The sequence below is a fragment of the Brachyistius frenatus genome, unplaced genomic scaffold (genome assembly GCF_029030835.1).
Source record: "Brachyistius frenatus isolate BFR_SWC_R1_liver_20210118 unplaced genomic scaffold, ASM2903083v1 Contig_29, whole genome shotgun sequence".
Classification (NCBI taxonomy): Eukaryota; Metazoa; Chordata; class Actinopteri; family Embiotocidae; genus Brachyistius; species Brachyistius frenatus.
Window position 1 is genome coordinate 4,244,514 of NW_027210628.1, and position 21,074 is coordinate 4,265,587.

Consider the following 21,074-nt stretch of genomic DNA (forward strand, 5'->3'; position numbering starts at 1 on the left):
GTTCAGATCCAGGTCGTCGCCATCTTGATATTTTGGAGCCAGAAGTGACCATATTTGGACAAACTGGATCTGACTGGGAACCCGAGGACACTACGCCCCGCCCACCTATAGACTGCGCCGTAAAGGTCTGTCAATCAAACAGACACGACCCCAAATATACCGCTTTTTGAGGCCGAACATCTAATAAACGATGGGACTATTTTCAGATTGACCATCTGAAACCTAATAAGAAGAAGTGACTTTAGCTAAGGACACCATTATGACTTGTGTAAAAAAAAAAAATTCACTTTGTATTTCATGAGAAGTTCAACAGGAGTCTATTGAGAAAGAGTGTTTTCGGGGCCAAACCCTAGTGGCCCTCGGTGATATTGGCCTCATTTTTCAGACCCAGAAGCTACGTCCACTTGTATATGCACTCTATGGTATAAAAAATAAGTGATTATACGTATACGTTATATGTTACTTAAATTTACGTAACATAGTTTAAATACGTTGTGTTATGTAAGTATCTTATTTATGTTACTTAAAATAAATCCACATTGTTGACTCAAACACTAGTCTCCTGGATGAAAGTCCAGTGTTTGTTCAGTCCAAACACCCTCAACCTCTTCATTAATAAGACTTTATCCCTTAGTGTACTTCGTCACATGACCTCCTTCTTCAACAGTTATATACGTGTGTACTTTTCACGCCTATGAGGCAAAACGTGACTCTGACACGGTATCCTCTAGTGGACTTGACAGGTGTATTCCAAACTTCAGCGTGATGCCGGGTTGACTGTTTAATAATGCTATTGTAGTACATATATAGTACGCTCTCAAACAAGAGTATAATACAGTTCAGACACACCAAATAACACATGTAAGTTGTTACAGAAAGATGTAAACATGTTGAGAGCGTCCAGGTAAAACTAAGAAAAAGTGCGCTGAAAGGTCTTTGGTTCTTCAACACTTGGCAACAGGCCACACATGTACAGTAATGTTTTCAGACCACAGTGGAGGAGGTCAGGCTCTGACAGTAACACTGGTTAGATGTCATGAAGCCGTTCTGTGAGCAGACACAGCGGCTCCGGAGGCAGATCAAACATATCTGGGATCGTGTTTGTTCAAATATCCAAAACAAGACGGGAAAAAAATGACAAATGTAGAGTCTCCGTTTCAATTCTAAACATCTCGCCTTAATGTTTTCCATATTCTACATGCATGTATGGTTAATAGCAACATTTCAGCTATCTATCCATCTGTGTATACAGTATGTATGTATAAGTCGTACTGGCAGCACGAAGCACGAGACTGAACTTTATCTGGGGAATCAGATCTCATTCGCAGCCTGTGCTTCCATAATTGGCTCCTAGCTCTCCGTCTCCCCGTGGACGTTCTCCATATGTACTTTGAGGTAGTCGTTCCTGGTGAACTTCTTATGGCACAGCTGGCACTCCGCCATGGGCCGGTTAGGGTTGTGCGTCAGCTTGTGTCTGCTGAGCATCTTCTTCAAGCTGAACGACAGGTCGCACACCTACAAAACACAAGTAAAGGCTTTTAATGGTCATAATTGCAGCAAAGAAACACTTTATTTAAATCTGGTGACCTCTGATCTTGTTTACCATATTCCTCTGCCCGCTGTAGACTTTAGGCTTATCACAGACACAGCCAGACTCATTTGGAAGTCGCATACTTGGCGACAGAAATCCCCCCTTTTTTTTCTCACCAGTAGCAGCAGGGAATGCACGCAACTTAACATCCATCCTAAATGAGCCATTTTACACTCTACAAATGACTCCACGGCTCTCGATCAATCAGGATAATCCGCCGATGGCTGGCGTTCAGCTGCAGTTTAACATACAGCTTGGAGAATCGCAGCGTGTGTCCCTCCTCGCTCCATCTGTGAAGAACCTCAGCGCTATGAATTACATTCAGAAAATCGTACAGACAGCTTACATCTGCGGCCGAGCGGCAAAAAATCGAAGCTATGAATGAAAGCAGCAGAGCGATCATACGATACCACATCAATAGTCTTTCAGGTGGACGTCTGCATTGATGTGCGATCATGTTGTTGTTGTATATGGCTCCGGCAATCCACAAATCAGATCCAGTGTCAGCAAAATATTTTCAATTTTGCAAAGTGAAACGGTGACAGGAGCTGACGAGAGAGGGGCCTCCGCGTCCCGTCCTAACCCAGATGTTACTGGATGCTTCGACAACATTTTAATGCTGTTATGACAGACGCAGCGTCCAGAGCCCCTCCAGCTCGTCTGGAAAATGTTCCTGGAAGCGTGCGATCCTTTTGTCTGACTCAAAATCCACCCGAAAATAAAATCCACATGTTATTTCTATTATCTCTAATCGTTTCGCGTCGAATTATTTACATGAAAATGTCTGTTCCAAAGTCGGGGAAGAGAATCCAGATAAATGTTGGACGGGACACTGTCCGATGATGCTTCACTGACGATAGATGGGATTCTGATTTTGTGGCATTAAACGATAACTAGGGACGATTCCCCGGCGATATGGGTGCATTCTCCGGTTTACAACTCAACACGACGCCGAGGATTGAGGCTCACTAGATGTTAAAGGCTCAAACGATAATTTGAGAATCCAGACTCTGGTTGTTTTTAATTGTCATCCAAGAATTACGAGATATTTGTGTTCTAGAGTTACAAACTAGGAGTATTGTAAACAAACAAAGAAGCTAAAGTTGTTCAAAGTCTGACACTGTTGATCACCGCACAGCAAAATCAAGACAACTCAAGCAGTTTCAAATGTTTTTTGCCTGAATATCCACATATTTTCAACACAGGGCAAATATATGAGCCTTAGTAATGTTGGGCGAAATAATGAAATTTGCGACAGTTTATTGCCATCAAATTATCTGACTTACTTAATAATTGTGCTTTAAGTTTGTAAAGCTGCCGTGGGATAGCCACAGCAAAGACTACAACTTGAGCCCCATTTGTTTAACCTGCATTTGTTTACAATTTGGTAAAAATATGCTTAATCAGCCAATAGCAGCTCCCGTTTGCGATGAATCCACACACTGTCACCAACATGTTTAGTCCTGCAGAAAACCTAAAAACCTGATAATTCTTAGGCATCTTTCTTCTATGATTTCAAGGTGGACTTCTGTACGTTAGATCATGATATATGTCAGAGATAATAAGATTGTTGGGAAGTGTTAATCACACTGAATCTAAAAATATGTGAATCAAGTCAGTGTTGCTCAGATTTTACTGTATTATGACTCCAAGATGAAGTACTTTACTTGCATGACTGTGCTGTTGACCAGACTAGATCAGGGGGACTGCAATAATTAAGTTCCTGTTGCTGTCCCCCATCGCTGTCCCCCCCTTCAACTCCGTCAATGCTCCCCTGCAGAGTTTGAAAACCTCTATTTTTGTATAATACAAAAAATATCATGTTAATTGTGTTTGAAAGGTGTCACATCTCTGGATCCTTTGTAGTAGCTTGTAAAGAATTTATATTTATCCATCTTATTAAAAGGTTTTGTGAGTTTGACAGAATTTCATTAGATTTTCAGTTTAATAGTTCCCCATGAAAGAGTTGTGGCTTTCTTAATTAAAAACAGAAAATATAGAATCAGTTGCACCATGTTTCCAATTTCTACGAATGGAAATATAAGCACAGCATTAAAAAAAAGTTTGTTCTGAACACTGACAGCAAATTGTGTTGCATGTTCCCTCCCCAGTCTCTGAGAATAATTATTACCCCTTCAGTATTATAAGCAGAGGGTAATTTCTGCCTGTGATCTTCTCAATGTGTTTACGTGAGATCAGCCCGCTCGGCCCCTCCAGAGAACCCAGATCACTATCTGCCTCTGACTGAGCCCCAACTCTTCCACACATCTGGTCTGGTGCCAGAGCACCATCTCACTCACACACACACACACACACACGCGCACGCACACACATACAGACACACACAGACAAAAACAAGAATCGGTGAAGGACATTGGCTGGTGTAGAGGGATACTCACATCACATTGGAAAGGCTTCTCTCCTGTGTGGGTCCTCATGTGCTCGTCCAGTCCTCTTTTCTGGCTGAAGGCCTTGTTGCACTCGCTGCATTTATACGGCTTCTCCTGTGGCGACACACACACACACACACACACACACACACACACACACACACACACACACACACACACACACACACATAGACCAGATTTAAAGAGGGCACTTCATCTGGCAGTGTGCAGCAGAACGATATGTAAAACAATAATTCCCCCAGTTTTGCTCACATATGGACAAAACCTGGAGGAACAAAGTATGATGACACATGTGCACATGCACGCACACGCACACACACACACACACACACACACACACACACACACACACACAGAAAAACAAACAGGCAGAGTGGAAAATACAAGAAGATGTGGAAATATCCCTGTAACACACATTCACCTTCACACACTCCTTTCTCACCCCGGTGTTCTCCCTGTGAGTCTATGAAGATATTAAATGAAAGATTGTGCAGCCCCTGCAGTAGGGAGGAAATGACCGGCATAGGGGCCATCAAAAACACATGGATTCCTCAAAAGAGTAAGAAAAATACGGAGCAGAAAATCCCTTTGAACGTGTATCAGTGCGCTGGCACTGTGGGGCTGTAGAATATCACTCTTCTGTCTCCACACTTCATCAGTTTACCAAAGAACATTTCCTCTGCGCCTTGTGGAGGCCAGTCTCTGTGTCAGTCAAAGCAAGCTATCTCACTGTGGGTGTGTTAGCACAGAGTACGCATGTGTGTTCGTTTGCATGTACAGTGTTGAAGAGGGTGGACAGTAGGCGTGTGCTGCCCGGTCGGAGAGGAAACGGTGGTGACACCTAAAAGACTGGAGGAGAAATGAGAAGCGTGGAGATAGCGAGGTCCTGGTTCCCAGTGTCACTCCTTTGGGAAGCTGTTTTTGACAGGTCTGGCTGATAGCGAAGGCTCTACCCATTTAAAGGTTAGTTGTCATGGGAACAGGGTGAATGCAGGAAGTAAGGGTCCTGGGAAAGGCGCTATCATGTGGGCGGGGCAAGGAGTGCCCAGTGACACCGGATACAAAAGGAGGTAAAGATCAGGTTCACCGCATGCGCGCCTTGAAAGTATTCAACTGTGTGTGCATGTGACAGAATACAGGGAAACAATGGAGAGAAAGCGCTGTGTGTGTGTGTGTGTGTGTGTGTGTGTGTGTGTGTGTGTGTGTGTGTGTGTGTGTGTGTGTGTGTGTGTGTGTGTGTGTGTGTGTGTGTGTGTGTGTGTGTGTGTGTGTGTGTGTGTGTGAGAGAGAGAGAGAGAGAGAGAGAGAGAGAGAGAAACCCGCCTCGAGGAAACACACTTTGATCAGTGTAATGCAGATTTCAGCTTTAACAAGGATCTTTTTCCATCAGGGAGGATGGTTCTAATATGAAAGAAAGAAAAAACTATGATGGGGTCAAAGTTCAAAGGTCCAGAAACACATGGATGGACTTAGGTGATGTACCCAGAATGCATCATTGTGACCCCGGTAACATCGAACATCTGTACCTGGCGACCTTCACTCCTCGGCAGCTGTTCAGCCTCTGACCTTTGACCTGACCTTTCCTCTGAATCCGACCACTCTCATCTATAAATGTGAGGACGGAGTCGTGTTTACTTTCTCCTGCAGAGACGATCTTCTCGTATGACATATGTAAAGCAGCATGCTAACAGGAAGTCATTTGGCTCCATTAGGCCTCAGGCTGCAGTTAAAAATCAACAAACAGCTTGTAGTGGGTTTGGATGGTTTTTTAGACGAGCTGGCAGCATGGCTCTAGGCCGTGTCAGTCTGTCTGCTTCTCCGCTTTGATCGAGACCACAAGATCTCAACAACTACTGGATGGACTGCCATGGTGCAGACTATACTAGTTCAAAGGGAAATGTCTCAACAACAAGAAATTTGGCTCGGGCACTCATGGCCCCCTTCAGTGCTCCTCTGACTTTTCATCCAGCACCACATGTCAAAATATTAGTTTATTCAATACTTTGATTTATGACCAAATTCTTGCAGAGCTACTGACACACCCATCAACATCAGCACTACTTTGTGTTTAGTGTCAATTAGCAATTGTTAGCATGCCAACATGCTAAAATGGAGATTGCTATCAGAACACATGACTATTATTGTTCTCTTTGATACTATAAATCAGGGCTGAATGAATAATTCAGTGGATTTGACACCACATATGTTGCAGATAAAAGTCAGACTGTTCGCACTCTTTTGAAAATGCCAATGTATTACCATAGCATTACCACAACAACACATCTGAGTCTAGCTGTCAGCTGTTAGCTCGTCACCTGATCAGAACTTTTTGTAGACTTATGTAGAAGGGTACATTATTATTACATATTAGTTTAGGATTGAAGTGTTGATTGTTAATTCTATGGTTTTAAAGTGGTCTGGCTTGATGATTCCCAACCTTTATTGCCATACATACCCCCAACAGGCCTGTCAGATGAGCTCCAGTACTTCATCAACACCACCTGTTATTACCTCCGCAAAGGATATTATGTTTTCGGTGTCCATTTGTCAGCAGGATTAATTCATTTCAACCATTCATGACTTTAAGTTAATGTGTTTGGCCTTCTTTGCTAATGTGCTACAGAGTTTCCATGCATTCTTAATCATCACAGCTTTTTCTTTTTAATTAAATAGGAATTTGTGTTGTTGTTGTTGTTGTTTTTTTGTCAAATCTGTTGAGCTCGTGTCTTCATGTATGCCTTAGAAAACCCCAAAAGTACCCACTGAAGTGCAAGAACCAATTCATGGGAATCACTGTCCGAAAGCCCAAAATATGTACCAACCTTATGGTCCAAGAAGCAAAGATGACAATCAAGAGCGTTTGTAATCTGAGAACATAAAGGCACACCCGTTTACAATGGAGAACATTATCAAAATATCCTTTAATATCCAAATGGTCAGCAGTTCATATCTACATCAAATGTTTCCCATTTTGTTTTGATGATGATGTGGTTTGAGGCACAAACTCCAATCGCCTCCATCTCAAATCGCCTGTACATTAACAGTGAGCTGCGGCTCATTCGGCCAAATGACATTAGTTTTTCTCAGCACTGACTTCATCTGGCTCTGCTGTTTGTAACTGTTCAGCCCATATTTCAGGGCTGTGAGTAAAGGCAGGTCTGGGAACATTAGGACCAAAACATCAGTCAGTTTAATCAGCCAGAAAATGATACCTGCCAGTTTCTACTGAGCCAACTGGGCAGGATACCTCTGTTATGGACACACTGTACCAGCAGAGCGCCGAGCTCTGGACAGCATTAAAACACAACAAATCACAAAAGTGAACTATGTCGACAGACCCGACTGTCACAGTCATAGCTGTAGAAACTGATGATGGACATCCATGATGAAACACTTATTAAGTCTCATTCGTCATAAGTGACACAAACACGTGTCCAGACATGGAAAATGTCACTATGGCTACAGTGAGCCGAGAAGTGACGCAGCTCAGGAAACGACCTCATGACGTCCGGTGAGAAACCTACCTTTTCCTTTCTCCACCCCGAATGCTGCTTTACTTTATGTTTACATGTTCAGGCCAACAAAACAGAGTTAGCTATGAATATTCTGCAAGTGTGGGAGTGCCCTCAGAAATAAATGTGAAGGGAGTGTCGCATATGTTAGCCACAGAGAAGTCAGACTTTTTTTTCACTTGGCCAACTAAATTTTTTCTTTATGCACACTCTGCATTTCAAACAATGGCAAAACAAAACCTGAAGCGTAGCACTTCAGACTGTATGATAAAAATCAGTGGGACATCTGGGACTGTGTTGGCATCCCTTTCACTCTTTCTCTGTCTCTTCCTATTCACTGTCTTATCAGTTTTTATCTAATTTTACATGGAAGCTCATATAACTGTTAAACAGACATCCGGGCTGCTGCTCTATTTAGTTTTTGAGGTCAAAGAGAATTTTATAAAGGCCGGCTGGTTGGCTCGTTAATAATGTCAGTCACTGCTCCTCCTTCTCCTCCTCCTCCTTCTCCTCTTCCTCACTGTCAATCCTGCACATGGAAGGTTCTAGTCACTGATTCAAATCTGAATCAAGCAAAGATGGCTTGCATGGCATAGACCAAAGATCCCCTTCAGAGGGCCAATTAGAGGAAGAAGAGCAGAGATGTTCTTAACAGAGACTGAAGCCGGAAAATAGAATCAGACCAACATTTATTGTATTTTTTACATCTTTGCTTTTCCAACCATTATGTGTAAAAAATATCCTGTTTCTTTAGCAGGATCATTGCCTTCATCACTTTACTACATCAGGTGCAGTACAAAAAGTTCAGAGACTGTCCCTGCTGCACAGAAACAAACACGTACTGTGCTCTGAGCAGGGGAAACAAATAACTTTCATGAGTAAGTATTTCAGATTACATCGTCTGATCAACATCAGCACAGACTTTTTTGTGACCACTGGTACGTATCTGTTATTTCACAGTAGAACTCAAATGTGAAAAAAGGGCGCACGTCAAATTTTATGTTAAAATTTTGAGGAACAGAAAGGAGTCGCAGGGAGCCATATATGGTGATTAGGGTTGGTGGTGACAATTGTGTTGAAACTTCTGCATTTTCAATTAACCAAATGCCATTGCGCCACAGTACAGATCGTTTGCGGCGAATGTTTTCCCTCAAACGTCTCTTAACATCACAGTAGAACTCAGTGTTGACGGTCTGACCCTGAGGGATGAATTCACGGTGCACAACCCTGCAAATGTGAAAGAAACCCCACCTGGTTGCTTCGGACCTGACGCACCTTCCTCCATCTTGGACAGTGACATTCTGCCTTGAAATGTGAATGCAACTCAGAACACCTCGCTCAGCTCATGGCTTCATTGTCATAGCCTGTCTGAAGCATTTCAAGGGTCTCTTTTCGTGGTTTGACATAACATTTAATGTGCACTCTCTGCTCATGTTTCAGGTCCTTGGTGAAATAGCAAATGCACACGTACGAGTGGGCACAAAAATCTCTTTAATAAAGGTGCTGATTTTGTTCAAGCAATGTAACTTGGAATACTCACTGAGGTTACTGCTTCCCTCCGCTCCAAGCGCATTACTGTCCTGCGCTCTGTTTGTGCACTTGGATCTATTTGATCGCACCTTGTATAATACCACCACAACCAGTTACCAAAATAAAAAGGATTCATCCACAGAGAAAAAAACATTACAGATGTACAGTGGATTTTACTCTTTACATCAAAACCATTCATAATCCGATCAAGACTAACCGATTAAATTGTGACTGTGAGCCGATAAACTGCAATATGAAAAAAATAACTATGTGAACAGAGCAGAATGGTGGTTTGTACAAATGGAAAATACAAAATAATTGATACACAGACAATAATAACAATATAAGAAACGGGAGGACTCACCCGGGTGTGTGTGCGGATGTGCATTTTAAGCCCATCGTTCTTGCTGAATGCTTTGTCGCAGTAGGGGCACTGGTACGGGCGCTCACCTAGAGAAGGAAAAACATCAGTGTGCATTAGACATTGTTCATGTATGAAAGCCATACTGGACCATACAGGTGTGAACTACTGTTGAAACTCAAATGAAGATCTTCCTTTAATCCATACAGAAGCCCATCCAAACAACATGTGTGCCACACACATATGTGTATTTGTGTATCATCACCTATCCTGTACATGCTGCTCCCTCTGTCCCCTCCTGTAAGAGGTGTCTTTGACCTGCTCCAAACTCAGATCTGACTACTGGAGAAGCACGAATCATTCAGTCGGAGCAGCTCATTTCTGATGCACACTGACTTTCTGCTGCAGAGAGAAAGCTTGTGTTGGCTCCACTTCATGGCTCGCTATCTGAGCTTCAACTGGCCAACAGCTTAGGAGCACATGAGAGGCAATGTGGCTTCTCCCGGTTGGATCAAAAGCAGTCCAGCGAAACTCCTACAGATCCTATCTGAGCACACAGCAGTGATGACAAAGAGAAAGTGACAGGCTGTCAGTCAAACGCCCCACTGACACATGGATCTGCTTACAGTGCGCTGATCTGCTGGCCAGATAAGAGCCACCCGGTTGATTACTAATCTATAGACGGGATGTGAGGTAATTTATAGAAGCTGGAATTAAAGATTCAGACAGGAAAGTAAAGTAGAAAACCAATAATGGCCTCTTTTATTTCATACGGTGGAAACTAAATTCACTTGTGTGCCCAGCAAACTGGATCTATATTTTCTTTCTCCTTCCTGCTGAATTTATACACACAGTATGCCTGCAAGTGTACTCAGTAAGATTTAATGAAACACTGCCAGAAATAGACACCTACAGCTACACATTTGTTGTTCATTCCTTCAGTACAACTATCTAATTTCTTATCTGCCTCACAGTAGCCTAATCTCTCTTCAGTGACTAATTGTTGAGCAGGCAAGCAAGGAATTTTATTGATGGGGGAGATGTTTTGCCCCTTTAAGTAATAAGGTTAATTAGCTGTGTTTCCTTGGGATTCAAAATGCAAAGATGCTTATTAAATCAGAAAATCCATTCAGGGAATATATGAGAAGGGTAATATTATCCTGCTGCTATAAACACGACTGTGTTGGAGGAATACTTCCGATCTGTTTATCACATTAAGCCTTAGTCTGCAGAACAGCCAAGATGTGAAGGCTTTTTGTGGAGATGTTTGAATATTCTGCACTGAAATGGTTTGCATCACATGAAGCTTGTGTCTCTCGGCAGAAAAGCTACGACAGCTGTCATGTAGCAGGTCGACAAGTTGCCATAAAGCCCCCACAAGAGGGCTTCAGAGGAGCGCTGTGACACAAAGTTATAAAACATGTACCCTCAGGTCAGTGTGGAAAGGGTTAACGTGACATATGTGGACTGATTATGCTTACTGAAACATGTGCACGAGGGCAGCTCGGGCCCAAAATCCCCCTCCTGTGCAATTTCAGCCTCTAGGAGGCCTTTTGTTGACAAACAGGAAAAGCTGAATCCCAGATGTGTTTTGAGACAGCGGAGAGCAAATCCTATGTCTTATGTAGCATGTGTGGTATCGGGTTCAGGCCCAACGCTGGCCTTGGGGAGTCCTGGGGAAGGCATTAGTGTGCTAATAGCGCCGGGGCACAGTGTGCTAGTGTACTCTGCGGCTTGGACCGCGTCCCTCCCAGGAGCTGGCTATTGTCGGTCCATACACAGCACAGGCAGCCCCACCCTGCTAACACCGAGCCTCGCACTAAGTGCACACCAATTCACCTACTTAACCTATACACTCTTCAACATGTGTGTCTCATCTGGAAAAGGCAAACAGGGAAAATGATGGTGTTCGATATTCTAAAGAGGTCATTCATAAATATGGTTACTAAGACTTCATGTGTCCCACTCAAAGCTACTTTTGTTCACCAGTCGTGGCTTTTTTTTCAGCCCGCTTGGACTAAAACGAGCAACTGGATCCCGTAGCGAAACAGGAAATAAACAAATGCTACTTGGAAACCTAAGTGGTAACAGTCTTGCAACATCGGTCTCTGTTATTCATGCGAGAGGCTCCGTGTCTGTTCTACTGAGTGTTACTGTAACTAGAAACCCTCCACTTATTCTCCAGATTGGGCCAGATTGTTTGGGGATTATGAGGGGTGGCTGTAGCACTGAGCCGGGGCTTTATGTGTGTGGAGATGGTAACTGATTTAGCATGTGCTGAAACAGTACACCATCTCTTTGACCCTGGGTGTCTCAACCCGCCCCCCGCTGTGGCCCTCACACTCCTCGTCTGCTAATCGATCCGTTTGGCACCCCTTGTGTGTTGTGTATGTGTGCGCGTACGGCCCACGTGTCTGGTTAGCAGATGGTCGGCTTTGTCGTTTTTGCGGGCCGCGCGGCGTTCGTGTTATGGAGAGCGCTTTGTAGCTTCGGGGCTCCGGTCTGAAAGACATTAGTGCTGTCCGTCAGAAATTAATTCCCGGTTTCCTCCAGTTCAGGCAGACAGTGGACCTCCACTGTCCTTCCCTGAGCCCGGTGCCACATGCCGACAGGGGCCACGGAGGTAATGTGATATCAGCGTGTTAATGATGATAAGAGATCGCCTTTGATGAGCCGTAGGAACGCCCAACAACTTTTACACTTGACCTTTCCATTATAGTAGATCTCAGTAGATTTCTCCACTTCCTCAAACAATTCGCTCAAAGTCGCCCTGTGTGAAGGTTCCTCCATCAGACGAGATCGTGGCCGAGCCTCGCCACACATGCAGCAGATCTGAACCTGACACGTGTCTCAAAGCCCGGTCCTCAATCCCAATCAAGCATCTCACAAAGTCTGCAATAACACCGCTCTATAGCGACAGACAATAATTCAGTACACTGTGATTTTGCTTTACGAGATTGTAACCATGACCACAGTCAAGACAAACAAAGTTGTCTGTACGTAAATAGGTTCATTGATTTCCAAGTTCTGCCAGATGTGAGTTTAGAGGACAGCTGGTCTGTCGTGAGATCCCTTAAAGCTGCAACGTGTTGCTTTATGTAACAGCAAAATATGGCTGAATATAATTACCAAATTGATCAAGATCCTCTGTGCTGTGTCAGCTGAATGGCTATTGTGGATTCAAACTCAGAATCTTGTACTTTGTATTGTTTTTAATATAATTTGTTGTCTGGTTGAGAAACTCGTACTTACACAGAGAACAGCTTGTGCCACAGAGCTATTTATCTTACAGTGTACCATGTAAAATTAACAACAGAAAATGCAGATTAAATATAAATTTGCTGGCAAAGTCCTTTGTAAAATCATACAAATGTTTCAAAGTTAAGAGGACAGTCATCTAATGAAGTTATAAATCTTCACTCTTGCACAAAATTGGAAAGCCTTTAGCTTGTTGAAGCAGATCTCAGAGAAGAAGCAGACACTGGAGTCTGGCCTGTAAGTTTATTATCTACAGTATACAACCTGTTAAAAATAGAATATAGGCTTTGACAAGAATGATTACTTCGAGATCTGGACCAGTGAGAACTCTGCCTGTCAGTGTGTGTAAACCATACACGACCTAACATAAATGTAATGTTTACATTAAGTAACACAGCCTGGTTCATCTCACTGTGTCCCTCATTCAGACCTACTGCAGATTATGTGCGTCGGCGCTTTATTAGATACGACAGGACCTTTAAGGTAAGAGACACTTGTGGTGGTGGTGCTGCAGAAACACAGCAGGAAGATGAAAGATTTGAATGATCACTGCTGGATTCTGAAATTCAATTTATCATTGAGGCTTTATTTAATGATCGTCGTGAGCGCAGGATGCTGGATCTCATGTTCGTCAAGTGAATTATTGTTCATTTTCTCATTAGTTTCATCGTCTATTTGACAGTGAATTCTGCTGCCTAATGCATGAAGTCCAACAGTTCGAGGTGTGATCGAAAAGTTTAGAAGATTGTTCCTGTTGCACACGAATAGAGCGCAGCACAGTGATGTCCTTGCAGCAGAGGGAGACAATAACTGTTGTGAGTAATGAGTAGTATTGCCAGTTAGTAGTAGTCTAAATTATGTCACTTGATCAACATCAGTACCTGTGATACACATGTTTATGTGAGCAGTTGTGATTTCACCATGCTGAAACATAAGCAGAGAGCGCACATCAAATTTTGTCTCAAATTTTTGGAAAACAGAAAGAAGACATGGTGAGCCCTCTGGTGAGTCGGGGTGGTGGGAAGCTACGATTGTGTTGTTGTGGGAAAGAAACTCGCCTCTTTTCAACGCGCTGTGAGCGGGCATGTTGTCATGTTCAAGAACTGAAGTGCCATCCCGCCACAGGTTAAGCCATTTGCACCGAATGTTTTCCTCAGAGAGAGAGAGACAGAGAGTCACAGTAGAACTCTGTGTTGAGAGTCTGACACTGGGAGAAATTCATGGTGCACAAAAAACGTGAATATCCACCTGGTTGCTCCTGACCTGAAACACCTTTCTTGGTCTTGGACAGCAACGTTCTGAACGTCCCAAACGCAAATGCAACTCAAAACACATTGCTCAGCTCACAGGTTCATTACTATTGGGTCCATGGTGCACACATGCCAGTGGTCACAAAAACATGTCAGCTGATATTAATCAAGCGATGTATCTTGGATTCATTACTGAAGGAAGTTCCTGCTTCCCTCTGCTCCATGTGTGTCACTGCTGTGCTGCATTCGTGCGCAACAGGAACAGTCTCGAAACATTTTGGTTGCACCTTGTTCAAGCACTAAAAATGTATCACTGGATATTCACATATTCATTCACTGCAGTTGTCATAGACCAAAGCTGAAAGGAGGGAGAGAATCGGTGAGACAATGATTGAGATCATCTGATGTTTTTTTCACGTCAATCGACCCGATCACACCGCAAGGCGAGAATGATTTTATAGTGTTCTAAAATATATCCCTCTCAATCTCTCTAAAAAGGGGCTCATTTACAAAGTTTCACAGTTTATTATACAGATTTTATTTTCATCAAGAATACAAAACTAAAAATTTGATGACAGTAATCTTCTCTCTAATTTCTGTGTATTTAACCTTTACATGAATCATTCGTATCAAATATCTGCTGTGTTGAGGCTCAACCCGTTCGTACTTGGTGCCACAAAGTGTCTTTGATACACCTCATCCCAGACAGCTGTTAAGAGTTGACGCATCATTGTTTCACTTTCTTCGGTCTGATGTTTCTGCTTGTTAAATTTACAGGAAACAATGACTTCATTTGTTGGTTATGAGATTGATTATGAACTTCAATTAATAACAAGTGTTCCTTTTTGGACTGAACATGTGCAGACTCACTGGAGACCTGCATGTGAAAAAAAAGTTCATTTTTGAAGGGCTTAAATGCACACAGCAGTCTGTTGTAACGCAGCTCATGGGCTCACACTGATCATTGTTGCCAGCATGACATGTCCTATGATGTCAGCATGACAGCCAGTCACTGGGACCTGTCAATGTTTCCCCTGGCGTAAATAATTTTCATGACCCCACGACGGTTGTTCGCCACATCATGGCACGCATGGTGGGAAAATTTGCTCTCACTGAGCTGTGATGTAGAGAAGAACATATTAGCTCCATCACGGGGCCAAAAAGAATCATTTAGAAAATGATAGAAACATTCATCATGACTACTGAGTTCCACGCGGTTCGCGTCCAGTGATTTGACAGCTCACATTTTATGGGTTGTCCGTGATCTCATAAAGGCTGCTCTCCGAGAAGACGCCTGCCTCTGTGGCACCTCAACTAATTTGCTTGAGCTCAACATGGTGTTTGAACCAAATTCAATTTAAACTAAACCCAAGCCAAATATACAGCACGTCTTCTCAACTGCTTAATACCATCAGGTTGATTTTCTTTCAAATTTCTCTTTAAGCTGTTTCACACCTTTCTCGCCCGTTTCTCTCATAATACACCACAGTGTTGGAGGGTAAAATGAGAGGGGAAGGAAATCTCTGAGGAATCCTTACAAAGTCTTCTGTGTTTAACAGGTAAATAATCAATGCTGACTTGTTCCTGTGAAGCAGGAAGACAAACAAGATCAAGCTTTCCTGTCTGCCAACCAGCGGAGCTGCCGATTTAAAGGCCTCTGCCTCAGCTGGTGGGCTTCTTTAAGAGATCATCGGCTGGAAAACAAGAAGGCTTTGATATTTTACTTACATTAACGGGCTCTTTTTATGATTTTGGAGAATCTACATATCAACAGATGGGTTACATGAGCAGTGTGTGTGTGTGAGAAAAAGATGATTCTTGTCGCACAGGGAACAACTCACACTGTTCATCAAGGCTTATTTTTTTCCCCCTCACACAAAAACACAACAAACAGGGGAAAAAAAGCCCAAGTCTATAGAATGAAGGGACAGATTTACAGCCAGTCAGGGTCAAGGGTCATCCGGCTGGATGCTTTCTTGGAGTGGTCTTTTCTCTCTTTGCTCCTTTCTTTCTTTGAGGTGTCCCCTCAGCTCCCACCCCTCCCCCAGCATTCCTCTCTTTTGTTTATTCTATATAAATACAATCAGACCAGGCCAGGGACCACACTGGTATACATTCTCTCTTTCTGTTGGTTTGTCCTTCACACATATGCATGTACGAGAAAACACACACACACACACACACACACACACACACACACACACACACACACACACACACACACACACACACACACACACACACACACACACACACACACACACACACACACACACACACACACACACACACACACACACACACACACACACAGGGATACAAAGGGAGCTGTTGACAAAATGTGGTCGGCTTGTCAGTGGACCACCACTCAAACATACAAGCACATTTTGACACACTGCTCCTATAAACAGTGTTGGAAAGGCTACTTTTCTAACGTAATAGGTTACAGACTACTAGTTTCCCTTTTCAAAATGTAATAACTATTTTAATTACTTCATCAAAGTAATGTAACTTATTACAATTTAGTAATGTTCTAACAAAAGTTTTCAACTGGGCAATAAAGCTAAAAAGTCCTAAAAATAAATTAAACTCAGTTATGTCAACTTGTATTTATGTTACTTAAATATATATCTTACTGGATGGGCAGAAAATAAAGAGCTAAATTACATCCTGAACACATAAATAACATAGTGGGGCGGGACTTTATTTTAGGTGACTGAGTTACATGAACTTACTTGTTTACGAAGATTTGACATCGAGCACTTTGATCGTGACATAATTTCAATGGCTGGTAAACCAGCTTTACACTGTACAGTAATGTTAGAGCCTTTTTCTGATTTCAGAATAAAAATATTATCAAATTTCCAGCAGTTAAAGATGTCCTTGTTTGATGACATGGCTGTGTGGTTGATTAGAGCAATGCACATTGATCTGATTGGCAGAGGAAAGGTGGCGTGAACTCAAACAAGAGAACCAATCAAAAACCAGGCTCAATATTTACACAAATACCATCGAAAAACTGAAGCCTGTCTGGACGTAGACAGAAGGACTTCCTCTGCAGCAAAAATACGCAAAGCAACAGAATGAATGTCATATTCTACATATAAGCTTTTACCAAAAATAATATATTGGAAGTAACACCGTTGCAATCACCAACGTTTTGAATTGTAACTGTAATTAAAAAAAAAAAAAAAATTAGATTAAATTCCATTTAATGAGGTAACATGTCAGTTACATGTAAGTGGTCACTCTCCAACACTGCTTTTAAACAGCTGGAGAGAAGGTTTGATAGGCTTTCGTAAACACTGCTGAACTCATTTCTATATTAATGTGTACCTTTAGATCCAAAGATACACAGAGGATGGAGTGACAACTGACCGATGACTTTAATACCAACTATATTAGGTGGGCTGTATAATAAGCTACATGAGTTTAAACAGACTTACAGCAGGTGAGAGTGTTGTGATAAATCTCCAAAAAACAACTGGACAACAAAAAGAGAACATGACAGAGAAAAGGACGAGAAAGGAGCGATGATGTTTAAGTGGGAGTGATGAAAAGATTGGAGATAGCCAGGAGCAGCCCGGAGACAGACAGAGAGAGAAAAAGGAGAGGGAGTGAGGCCAAGGAGTGTGTGTGTGGCCGTGCCAGGTCTCTGCACCAGTCTGTTGGTAAGGAAACGCACAGGAATGTGTAGCTTTCCAGTTTAAGGCTGTTTAATGAACATCCAGGGCTCTATTTCTGTGGCGGCGGAAAGGCTGGCGCAAGCGGTGTTGCAATTTTCTAAAGTTAAAATGTGCTTCATCCATGTTTTGGGGATAGTCTTCATCTGTGCAGAGTGTGAAGGTGGAAGGAGAGGTGCACTCAGATAGGTGTGGTATCAGGTCTGTTTGTGATGCAACATCAAGCTGATGATTGTTCACCATGTTGCTTAGTAAAAACACTTATTTGAGAAGATAGATGCCTCTCTCATGTCTGTTTGAAAAAGCTACAGCGAGCAGATGATTAGCTCAGCAGAGCTATATTTCCTTTGTATAATTTGCACACACAAAAAAAAAGGTGTGGTTTTATGATGTGCTGGACTGTTTCTTGGATGCAAACATAGATGATATAACCGGATATAACATCTTCCATCAGGGAGCTTTGCAGGTGCTGGCGGGCAGACTTTGCTACTTTTAGACCAAGAGGCAATCAACCATGATGTCACCCACTGGTTTGTCCACCGCCATTCTGAAGCCTCAAGTTCGGCATTTCGGTCATCGCCATCTTGCTATTCTGAAGCACGAAGTGAGTGTGTGGATGAGCTGGGGAGGAGCGAGCGTGAATCCGACTCAGTCTGATTGGAAACCCGAGGACACTACGCCCACCAACCCATAGCGGGGAAACTGACCACAGGTCTGCCAATCAAACAGACACACCCCATAAAATACAGCTTCTTGAGGCCTTACATCTCATTAATGATGAGATTCTTTTCAGATGGACTGCCAGAAAACTAATAAGAAGGAGTGACTTTAGCAAAAGACACCATTATGACTTGTAGAAAAAATTTATTGACTTTGTATTTCATGAGAGAAGTTGAATGTGAGTCTAAGCAGCCGGCGCCTTTGGAAGGCAGCCCCCAGGCTCTTTCGCACCAGCCTGATCTCACATACCCGAAAGCTAAGTCCACTTAATATGCAGTCTATGTAAAAAAAAAATTAAAAAAAGACCAGCGAGCTGTTTCCCTTCCAGTCTTTATGCTAAGCTAAGCTAACAAGCTGCCGGCTGTAGATTCACATTACGATACAGACATGAGACATGAGAGTGGTATTGATCTTCTTATGTAGGAAGCAATTATTTACCAAAGGTTGACAAGGGCAAAAAGTTGAAATCAAAAATAAACACATTTTGAATCATGTCATAAATAAAGTGAGAAGTAAAGCTGAATTTGATTAAAGCAAGAATGCCACTTTGGACTGATCAGAGGATTCAAGTGTCATCGCTCGAAGGACATTTGCTGTTATGATACTCCACATCTTTCGCTTTACTGCTGCAGGTGACGCTAACAGCAGCCGATTTAAAAAATAAAACCAACTCTGACCTGTGTAGGTCACTGACCTGTATGGCTGCGGATGTGGACCCTCAGCGTGCCGTTGCTGGCAAACTTTTGTCCGCAGTACGGGCAGATCTTCTCCTTCTCCCCCGTGTGTGTCTGTCAGATCAACGATAAAACGGACATATTGAGGATGTTAAGAAAAGCATTTGTAACATTCATCCTCACATCCGTCCTACATTACGAAGTAAAAAGTGATGTACTGTGATAGCTGGATTTCAATGTCACAACATGTACTTGACAGATACATCAGAAAGAGAGAAAATTAAGCTTTTTCAAACTGTATCTTCAAACAAGCACTCATCCAAACACGAGCCACAGAATCTACACTCCGCTTTAAATGTCATGCTGTTAACTGAACTATGAGTTTAGGTCAAGGACAAACAACATTTCAGCCCCCATAATGCAATAACTAACTAGTGGTAGACTCAGTGAATGGAGATGCACATGTTCACATGACAGTGGATTTTGTGAGCTGCCCTGGAAGCGGGATCAAAGCAAGCAGACCATGCAGATTTGCCAGGGTCCAAAGCCCCGAGGGAACCTAAAAGGCCAGGGTGCACGTATGTATTCATCTCCTCCTCCTCCTCCTCCCTCTTCTTCCTCTCCCTTCACCTCCCTGTAGTCCTCGGTGTTGAGCTGTGCGGACCCATACGGGCTGCACATGCCAACAAGGAAGAGGAACATGTGGAAAGAGTGTACTGCCTCCTCTACCTTCACCCCCCCTCCCCCCCTCCAAACACCGCTCCTCTCCTTGTTGAAAAGTGCGCTCTGAATTCCTCCTCCTGGCCTGTTGTAAATTCCCCGAGCATAATCGTGAGTATGAAAGGCTCAAACTCGGAGCGACAGTTTCAACAGCAGTACAACAATACAGGAACACCTCCTCTCCGGGCCCCCGTCCTGCCCTCCATCACCCCACTGTGTCCCTCTGACACCTCGGGTGTTTCGTTACAAAGGGCTCCATCCACACTCACACACTCGCACAGAAACACACACACACACACACACACACACACACACACACACACACACACACACACACACACACACACACACACACACACACACACACACACACACACACACACACACACACACACACACACACACACACACACACACACACACACACATTTACAAACACACACAATCGCACACAAACAAATCCACTTCTATGAACACATGTGTCCCAGATGGAGAAATGATGCGTTATTTAGTATGTTGTTTGTACAACACAGAAAACATCACTGTTATCATACCTTCACAAACACTGCAACAACACTGGCAGATCCACATGGGAACGTCACATTTTAAACCACTAGAGTGGACTCTACTGTTGGTTGTGTGTTATTATTAAAGCTTTTTATGTGTATAAATGTTCTGTATGTCTGTGACCAACCCAGAAATTTTCTTTCATATGTGCATTCTTCCAGCCGAGCTCTGACAAGAAGTGAGACTGTCTTGCACGAAGCATTACAATGCATGCACATACATGCTGCGCACACACACACACACACACACACACACACACACACACACACACACACACACACACACACACACACACACACACACACACACACACACACACACACACACACACACACACCCTCTCGTATATCATGAATCCAGGCTCACAGAGGAGAAAGCATTTACTGTAACACAAGAGCGCTCCATGAATAACTCGGGCCTGTTCTGCCAGATATGTGCAGCGTTACTGTTCATTTACACAAGCAAACTGCTGCTACGCCGCACATCCACACACGACTCACAAAATTTAACATCCACTCTGTTCTGTTCTGTTCTGTTCTGTTCCATTGACTTCTGCTTTTCATAACAAATGTGTAAAATCAGACATGCAGCCCTGAGCTCCGGTTAGAACAAGGCCGTGATAATTACTTGGGATTATTTGGGATAGCAGTTGCAGAGTATCAAAGTGCACATGAAGTAAGATTTAAAGAACAACAGTGTGGCAGAAAGCCGGGCTCCTCCACACATGTACACACAGCCAGCGAGTTGTCCTCTCCCCGGCAACCTGACTTTGATCAAGGCCAGATCTCTCAGCAGCC

The 21,074-nt window shown here is 43.1% G+C and overlaps 1 protein-coding gene across 2 annotated transcripts in view; it reads right to left on the bottom strand.

Annotated features, from left to right (window-relative positions):
• Positions 1–768: 768 nt before the first annotated feature.
• Positions 769–21,074, bottom strand: part of prdm5 (PR domain containing 5) — a 35,018-nt gene continuing 14,712 nt past the window's right edge. The window contains exons 13-16 of one of the 2 annotated variants that reach the window (XM_069699291.1): positions 19,011–19,104; positions 9,409–9,494; positions 3,991–4,095; positions 769–1,515 (exon numbers count right to left, since the gene is read on the bottom strand). In XM_069699291.1, the coding sequence (XP_069555392.1) occupies positions 1,351–1,515; positions 3,991–4,095; positions 9,409–9,494; positions 19,011–19,104 (450 nt within the window). In that variant the 3' untranslated portion in view covers positions 769–1,350. Of the gene's footprint in view, positions 1,516–3,093; positions 4,096–9,408; positions 9,495–19,010; positions 19,105–21,074 lie in introns of those variants that run through there. The other variant, XM_069699289.1, reaches the window with a different exon arrangement.